The following is a 9,246-nucleotide window of genomic DNA, read 5'->3' on the forward strand; positions in this document are numbered from 1 at the left end:
TTCATTTCTTCCTTAAAACAATTTTGAAAACGTCGTACCCCCTCACATATTTTTATCTTGCCATCAAAAATTTTTCACCTTAAGTATAAATAGTTGGCTATATAGATATAATTTCCGGTCTGTTATAAATCTCACAATTTTAAAATAAAGTTATCATTACTCTATTAAATATATCCAATGGATTAAGAATACTATAGTGATTTGCTAAACATCATTATCCATTTTTAAAAAATGTATAAACAAGCTCTGTAACAGTTGGAAATTCTCCGCTTCTTTTTGTGCTTGAATTCTTACTTCTGAGCCACGACCCCCAAAGAATTTTATTCTAATGCAAAATATTTTTTTCTTGATAAAGTTTTTTTAATTGATCCATCCTATCAATCTTCCCTGCAACATACCTATGTAAGTTAAAATGTATTAAAAAATTAATGACCATAAGATTAAGTATTTAAAAATTTTTTGATTTTAGTTATTTATTTTTATATATAAATATAATACAAATTATGAAAATAATTTAACAGAACTACATTCTTTAATGTGGTGAAAGAGCTTCTTCCCATCCCTAAATAATATTTGTATCCATGAATGAATGTTACTACTGTTAGGGGAAAAAAGGCTTTGCCATTAATTATATTTCTTTCTTTCTTTTTTTTTTTTTTTTTTTAATATATAGATGTAAGCATTGAGAAACCTTGTTCACATAAAATATGTAAATAAGAATTGATGGAATTTTGTTGCGGCTCTGTCACTCAATTATTTGAGCACTTTAAGATTTAGTGATATGTCAAAATTACACAGCTAACCTGTCATCAAAAGTTATTTTTAAGAATCTGTTAGCTCATGGCTCAGTTTTCTTAAAAGCAGATAATTGGAAACCAACTGATTGTTACTCGGTGTAATTGCTTTCTACGGCTGCTGCAATAAAAGTACCATAAACTGGTTAGCCTAGAACAACAGAAATTTACTCTCACAGGTCTGGAGGCTAGAGGTCTGATATCAAGGTGGCAGCAAGTTTAGTTCCTTTTTGTAGGCTTTGAGAGAATTTGTGCCCCGCCTCTCTTGTAACTTCTGGTGGTTGTTAGCAATCCTTGGTATCCCTTGGTTTGTAGATGATGCTTCACTCCAATCTGTGTCTCTGTCTTCACACAGCATTCTCCTCTCTGTGTCTGTGTACAAATTTCCCTATTTTTAAAGGGTAACAGTCTTTGGATTAGGGTGCAACCAAATCCAGTCTGACCTCATCTTGCCTTGATGATTACATCTGCAAAGACCCTGTTTCCAAAGTCTTTAGTTTTCTCAGTTTCTTGGAAGAACACCAAAAGGGCTTTACCAAGACTTATCAGAAGACTACCAATTATACTTAATACTCTTTATTTTAGAGGTACCCTGTTCAACTTAATGTGCTTAGAAAGGGTTAGGAAACTGGAAATGTATCTTTTCCAAAATGTCTTTAAGAAATGAAACACCTTTATGTGTATTTGATATTTATTTTCATGCAAACCTGGAGCTGCAAATTTCCCCCATTCTATTTATGGAAAATATTTACCAAATAACTTAATTGGTAAAAGACAGCTCCTATTGTCAAGCCAGCCAGCCACATCACACCCAATTTCTATGGGAAAAAAGTCTGACTTCATTTTTCTGTTCAGTTAAATGAGTTAATCCATATTTCCTATCTAAGTCTAAGATAAAATAGTCACAGAACTCAAAATAAGGTGCTGCCTCCCCAGCACTTTGTTTTGCTTTCCTTCAGAAGGAATTTTTGGTTTTCTTTTTTTTTACTAGTTCAGGGAAAATTCTTATGACTCCACCACACTACTCTACACGATATCTGACGTTAGAACATCCCAGGACACAGACCAAAATATTCCATTTCTTACTTCATACTTTGTAGCAGACAGATGTATAAGAGAGAAAGGCCTAAAGCCGTGTAGAAGGTTTATGGTTCTTTGAATAAAATAGGTCTAACTGACACTAATATTTTAAATTAGATCTTCTTGATGGCATGATGGTTTTTATACCCTGAGCCAATAATGTACTATAGTAAAATTGGTGAAAAGAATGCCTTTCTTTTGTAAAAGGCCAGGATCTTGATGGAGGAGAGGTTAGCCAGAGAAGTGGCATATGTGTTACCTGGAGGTGTATCATTAGGCAGTTCATGTTTAGGAAAGAATAAATATGGAAGTTGGTGATCTAGAAATTGATTCCCTAAAATTTTCTGTGCCATTGGAAAGAATTCATTTATTGCTAGCATAAAGAATAAAGTCAGAATTCTTTTTATGATCCATAAGTCACAAATTCAGTGCACCTTTCTATATTTTAACCCCGGTTCTCTCCCAAGGCAATATACTGCATGCTCTAGCTACACTGAACTAGTTGCTCTTCTGGAAAGCCTCATAGTTTAACACTTCCCTTCTTCATGTTATTCCTATCCTCTCTGCCTCACAAACTTTTACTGATTCTTCAAGGTTCAACTCATATTTGTCTTCTGTGAGCAACTCTGAACCTGAAAGAATTAATTATTCCTTCACATGCTCCCTAAGCATTTTATGTATTTTCTTTAAAGCATGTCTTTCTCTTTCAGGGTGTTGACTCATTTTTCATCTCTGTATCCTCAGCACTTTGTACAGTAATGCCTGGAACATAATGAATGTGTCAGTGAATAAAATGACTTACACGTGTCAGGGAGGAGGGTGAATACAATAGAGAAAAAACAATCTTGAAAACTGTCGGTGAAACTGTGTTAGCTAGATAGGTTTTGAAATGGATAAAAATCAACCTTTATATCAAAGCATTAATTTGGGCATCTTTCTAATTAACATATCCATTTAGGTACCTTCACAATGTAGAATGAAATAAGTTAAAGATAACTTTTTTTTGTTATCAGCTATTTTTATGGATAAGATAAATGTAAGGTACACAGTTTTCTGATTTTGCTGGATGAGATGAAGTAATATATCAGTTCAAGATGTGAGCATATGCTTGATTCAGACAGCATTTGTTTTGTTAGATGTGATCATGTAATCATATACTTCTTAATCCAGAAAGGTCCTTAGGGGTTATCCAGTCTAAATTTTGATTTGTCAGATGAGGAAATGGAAGCATAGAGAAATTAAAGCAACAGTAGAGCCATACTATCTACTGGAAATGTGGTTGAGATATTACTTAAAATCCTTTCTAGTCTTGAAATTAGGTAGTTTAAAAATTCTATTACTTTTCATTTGTTTTTATTACTCTTTCTGTACTTGATTTTTTTTTTTTTCTTTTTTCCGGAGTGGTGGGGAACCAGATTCATTCTTTCATTCATGTAACTGACATTTTTTTTAACATCTTTATTGCAGTATAATTGCTTTACAATGGTGTGTTAGTTTCTGCTGTATAACAAAGTGAATCAGCTATACATATACATATATCCGCATATCCCCTTGCTCTTGCGTCTCCCTCCCACCCTCCCTATCCCACCACTCTAGGTGGACACAAAGCACCAAGCTGATCTCCCTGTGTCATGTGGCTGCTTCCCACTAGGTAGCTTTTTTACATTTGGTAGTGTATATATGTCCATGCCACTCTCTCATGTAACTGACATTTTTTGAGTCCCTGTTATGTACCAGGCACAGAGTTGTGTGCTGAGGATACAGAATTACTCATACACTATCGTTATAGATTTAACCATATAATATTGTCACGATATCTAGGACTGGTTAGAAGTTTAAAACTTTATGTAAAAAAAAGTGCAAGAAGAAACTCCATAGGATTTATTAATCTTTTTCCTTCCTGTAGCTCCTAATAATATGACTTATACATTGTAGGCACCTGGTAACATTTTATTGACTAAATAAGTAAAGGTATGGTACATACATACATGTTTGTGTGTATGTGTGTGTGTGTTGAAGTATATGTTTCGAGTTTGTGTGGTGGGACATGTGCTGTTAATAACTTCAGTCACATAAGTGCATGAATTCTGTTAAGTTCAAGGGCATTACTTTCTGGGAAGTTGAATTGTTTCTAATGTAGTTAAAATTAATATATTTGAGATAGTGCTGTTATCTCTAGAATGTACATGTTCACACGGTAAGGAGCTTAATGCAAAACTTCATAGGAAAGAAGTCTGAAATGAATTGCTCTGCTAGAGCTCGTAACTTTTCTTTGCATAAATAATAGTGTTTATAAAATTCTTTGTCCATTTCAAACACACTCATGCACAAATGCTACTTAATTTTTATTGAAGCTAAAAATGTTAATGGTTAAACCATATTTGATTTTCATGTTGCTAGCTGTAGGGCATCAGGAGTAATGTTTACTTAAATCTGACTAAAAGTTCAAGGCCAGAGAGGGAAAAAAAGGTGGAAGAATTTTGTGTTCTGAATTATCCCAGGAATAAAGTGTTCTCTGGAAAATCCGAATGAAGTATAAGTAAAGGCCATTTTTTTCTCAAGACTGAGATTTCAGCAATATGGCATGTAGTATGTGTTGTGTTACAAATTACAGTCATTGTTTTGAAAATTACAGACCAGTTTCAACATCTGTTTTTTAGGTCGCTTAATTGTGGGCCAGAGAGAAGGCTGGTCATTCTAGGGTGTTTGAAATGAGCTCTAATGATTTCCAGGCTCAGAGAAACGTTTGTGCTGCAGCTGCTTATCAGAGAAGGGGTCTTTATATTTTGTGTACGAGACCAAATCTTCCACCATCCGTAGGAAGGGTCCCATCAGATGGCTGCCTTCAGAATCTTAAAGGCCTCAAAGCTAACAAAAATTGGTGTTAGGGTGAGAGGGAAAAAAGAGGGTTACAAAGGACAAATTATGAGATAATTGACCTTAGTTATTTTTAGGTAAATCCAGTTGGAATCATTACAAAGAACCTCATTTTTAAAGAGGATAATATTAATGCTAATATTTGTCATGGTAGGTGTGAGTTTATTCTCCTTTAGAAACCTTATTAGAAACAGTCACCTTTACAAAAAGCGTTCTGCTTCTGAAAATCTTAACATTAAATTTAATGAAGATGGTGAGCCTGCCTGTTAGCGGCCATTTGAGGGCCTGCTCTTGTTTCAAACACTTTATGTTATTTATTGCCAGTTCTGCAACAACCCTGAAAAAGACTGTTGCCAGTTTTACAGATGAGAAAACTGAGTGTTCACAGAGGTTAAGTAACTTACCCTGGGTCATACACTTAGTAAATAACAGAGTCAGGACGTGTTCCTGGGCCTGCTCTGCACGGACTCTTCCTGCTACTCCACACTACCTGTCATGGTGCATTGCCTTTCTGATGACACGCTTCCACCTTCCCAGTACCAAGTACACATTTATGATTAGAAAAAAAAATTGTTTGTGTATGTATATATGTGTCCATATGTGTGTGTGTGTGTATATATATATATAATCTATATATATATGCATATATGAATATTTTTAAAATAACATTAAAAATTATCACAGGCAATAATAACTTGGTCAGCAATATGACTTGGCTTTAGGTGTCACACTCCTGAATTACCACTTTTGCTAAGAGACCACAGTTAGGCTGTTTTTATATGGCTTATACTTTCACCTGATTCTGTCTCCTGTTATTCTCTCTCAGATTCCTTAACATCTTGACGCTATGTACAAATTCTAATTTAATAATTTGTATTAAACATACATTTCTAGAAACCAAAGCTCTTTAGCACACAGTGTTCTAAAAGGTATTTTTATTCATTCTAAGAGAGTTTACTGACATTAGGATGTAGAAAACGTTGACTTCTATGCTGAACAAAAAGAAAAACTAGACTTGAAGGATTAAGAGAAAAATAGAAGTATGTCTGCATTTTCACAAAAGGACACGACAAGAGAGACAGGTCTAAGGAGGTAAAGATGACTACCATCAGTCCCAGTTTCACTAGGTCCATTCTCTCCAGAATCAGAAAATGGAGGCAGAGCTTAATATGGATTTGAAGTTGTTCCCATGGTCCCCTCCCTCCAGCTTCCTCCTCCCCCCTCCACCCCCTGCCCCGCCTTCCTCACCACACAGACAGTGTTAAGTTATTGGGATGTCAGAATTCAAGTATGTCCACAGGCAATTTTCTGCCTTCATTTTGTGTGGATATTGTGGAAGTTGCTTTTTTTTTTTCAGTCTTTTTCATAATACTTTATTATCAGCGCCACTTTTCTAACAGTATTTGCTCACTTCGTGTTTCTTTGTCACATTTTGGTCATTCTCACAATATTTCAAACCCTCCACCAGCAAAATGTTATGACTTGCTGAAGACTCAGGTGATAGTTAGCATGTTTTAGCAATAAAGTATTCTTAATTAAGGCATGTACATTGATTTTTTAGACATAATGTTATTGCACACTTAACAGACTACAGTATAGTGTAAAGAACTTTTATATGCATTGCGAAATCAAAAATTCGTGGACTTGCTTTATTGTGATATTTACTTTATTGTATTGGTCTGAAATTGAACGTACGGTTCATATCATTGAGGTATGCCGGTATTCATAAATTTGCACATCTACTAAGAATGCCAATGTGACAGTTTACAATTGCCTGCTTTCTAATTTTCACTGGAAAATGGAAGTTGCTTTGATGTCACTCTGTTCTTAATGTTTATACCACTTCATTAGATGAATATATACTTTATGTGATTCAAAAACTTAAGAACCTTTATCTACTTTCCACTATGTCGTCATAAACCAAATATTTTTAATATATTTTTAGAATCTTAACTGTGTGCCTAAGATTTTATAAATATCATAAGAATTTTGGTTGGGAATCTGAGATATACGAACATGCTTTTATCTAAAAAGTAAAACGAAGCTGCTGATTAAAATTTAAATCAGTTACAGCTCCCAATTTTTGAAGAAAAACAGCATTTATATAAAATTTCTACCCTATAACTGTGAAAGCACAGAACAAACTTGGCCCTTTAACATAATGTGTAATTATTATATATTTTGTATTCTTGTATTAGATCTAGTACTAATTTGGGAACAGCATTGTTTTCCTCTCAGTTCAACAAATATATACTTTGCACCTATTCTGTGTAAGATGCTAACATTGGTTAGCATCTGGTTTGGACTCAGGTCACATCTTTTGTAGCTTGAAGTCATTCAGAATCAACAATCCAGTTGTCAAGAAAACTTGTTTCTATTCTGATTTCAGTGATGAAGAACGATACAGATACAGGGAGTATGCAGAAAGAGGCTATGAGCGCCACAGAGCAAGTCGGGAGAAAGAAGAACGACACAGAGAAAGACGACACAGAGAGAAAGAGGAAACCAGACACAAGTCCTCTCGAAGGTTTGCTCTTTAATAGTGAATCATTTTGAAGCCAAGAGAAATTGATTTGACTTCAGGAAGTAAAAGCAAACATTTCTAAGTAACCACTAGCGCATATATGTGTTCCTAATTGGAAGACTATAGTTGGTTCCTTATAGGTTTCAACAAAGATATTGAAATCTAACCAGATTATAATTCCCATAAGTCAAAATTAGCATGGAATAAAAAATATGAGAATTAGACTTACTACATTATCTTGGGTGGGGGGGGAGGAATTTGTCATTTGAATCAGTTTTTAGTAGTAAATGTTATTAAACAAACTGATGTTCAGTTTAATCAAAGAAAATTCAGGGCCTTGTAGTCCCCCCCCACCCCAAAAAAAATCAGCATTAAATTTTAATGCCTATTGTTTGCCTAAAATCAACTCTAGGAAGTATTTCCTGTTCTGACCTAGTGCTTCAGTTTCTAATTTGTAATTAGTCTTTTAGAATAAAGTATATGGGCCCTAGCGGCCCTCTTGGCATAGTGGGCAGTGTGTTGGTCTCATAATCTAACGTATATGGTTCTTAGGGTTCTAGGAGAATATCAGTGAAGGTGAGCATTAAATGTAAATATAATCTCAGCATAAAAGTCACATAAAAAATGATTACTCCCCAAAATGTGTTTGAAAAAAAGAAAGTATTAGATTATTTAAAACCCACTGTTATACCGAGAATTTACCTAAAGTAGGTTGATCTGTCACTACTTAAACATTTTTAAGAATACACCTTTCTTTTTTCTTTAGTAATAGTAGACGTCGCCATGAAAGTGAAGAAGGAGACAGTCATAGGAGACACAAGCACAAAAAATCTAAAAGAAGCAAAGAAGGAAAAGAAGCTGGCAGCGAGCCTGCCCCTGAACAGGAGAGCACTGAAGCTACACCTGCAGAATAGGCATGGTTATGGCCTTTTGTGTACAGTAGTGCCAGAAATAGATACTATAAATCTTATTTTTCTGGATAATGTTTAAGAAATTTGCCTTTAATCTTGTTCTGTTAGTATGAAAATTTAACTTTTTTCTTCTAAAATAAAAGAGTGAATTTTTCATGTTAAGTTAAAAATCTTTGTCTTGTAATATTTAAAAAATAAAAAGACAGTAATGACTTTGTATCGAAGAAAGTAATGTGAATGAGTCACTCAGCAGGGAATTTAAAGAGCTATGTTTAGCCGTGTACATAATATCTGATTGATAAAGGTCAAGGTTCCCTCTTGGCCAGTTTCCTTGAGTTAGTTAGTTAGTTAATCAAATACCAGTCTCTTGAAAGAAGTTGCACTGCAAAATGCATCAAAAATGCACCTCTGAGTGAGTCTTGAGATTAAAACTAGTCTTTCTTTTATCATCACTGCTGTGGCACTGTTGCTTTGCATCTTAAAGAACTCACTCATACAGTTTTGATACTGCAACTTTTTGATAGCAGGTTTTCAGTGTTCTAAAATTTGGGTTCATGGTGAAACTAAAGGGGAACTGTTCTATCCAAAGTAATAAAATCTAACGGCATTTGGGTGGCCTGTGAAATAACTTGCCCTAAATGTAGTTTCTGGCAGGCACATGGACAAATACTCGTCACTGTGACACAAATTATTTGAATTGCCTCAACGCCATCTTTTATGAGCTAGGTCAAGCTGGTTTGGCCTTTATTGATGCTTCTTCCAAGGCTCATTGGTTGAGCAGCACGTAGAGTTTGTATACAGTTACTAGCTATACTGTGACTAAAAATAAATAAGAGCTTTAGATTAGTCATTTCCCATTACATTTAAGAAAGTACAAGTTTATATAATTCTGTGAACATTTTTAGGGATAGCCCTTAGAAGGTATTTGTCAGTGATGGTAGCAACATGGTTTTGAAAGAATGAATTTCTAGGAACTTTTAAATAGTGATAATAGAAATGAACTTAGTATCACATACTAAAAGACAGCTATATAATTTTTGAAAAATATTTATTTCTCATT

The 9,246-nt window shown here is 34.4% G+C and overlaps 1 protein-coding gene across 30 annotated transcripts in view; it reads left to right on the forward strand.

Annotated features, from left to right (window-relative positions):
- Positions 1-8,645, forward strand: part of FIP1L1 (factor interacting with PAPOLA and CPSF1) — a 63,913-nt gene extending 55,268 nt beyond the window's left edge. For 9 of the 30 annotated variants that reach the window (XM_061192290.1, XM_061192286.1, XM_061192287.1 and 6 more), the window contains 2 exons: positions 7,141-7,278; positions 8,042-8,638. In XM_061192290.1, coding sequence (XP_061048273.1) covers positions 7,141-7,278; positions 8,042-8,189 — 286 coding nt within the window. In that variant the 3' untranslated portion in view covers positions 8,190-8,638. Of the gene's footprint in view, positions 1-7,140; positions 7,279-8,041 lie in introns of all 30 variants that reach the window. The other 21 variants (XM_061192276.1, XM_061192277.1, XM_061192279.1 and 18 more) reach the window with 6 other exon arrangements.
- The last annotated feature ends 601 nt before the right edge of the window (positions 8,646-9,246 follow it).

Source organism: Eubalaena glacialis, chromosome 5 (genome assembly GCF_028564815.1).
Source record: "Eubalaena glacialis isolate mEubGla1 chromosome 5, mEubGla1.1.hap2.+ XY, whole genome shotgun sequence".
Lineage (NCBI taxonomy): Eukaryota > Metazoa > Chordata > Mammalia > Artiodactyla > Balaenidae > Eubalaena > Eubalaena glacialis.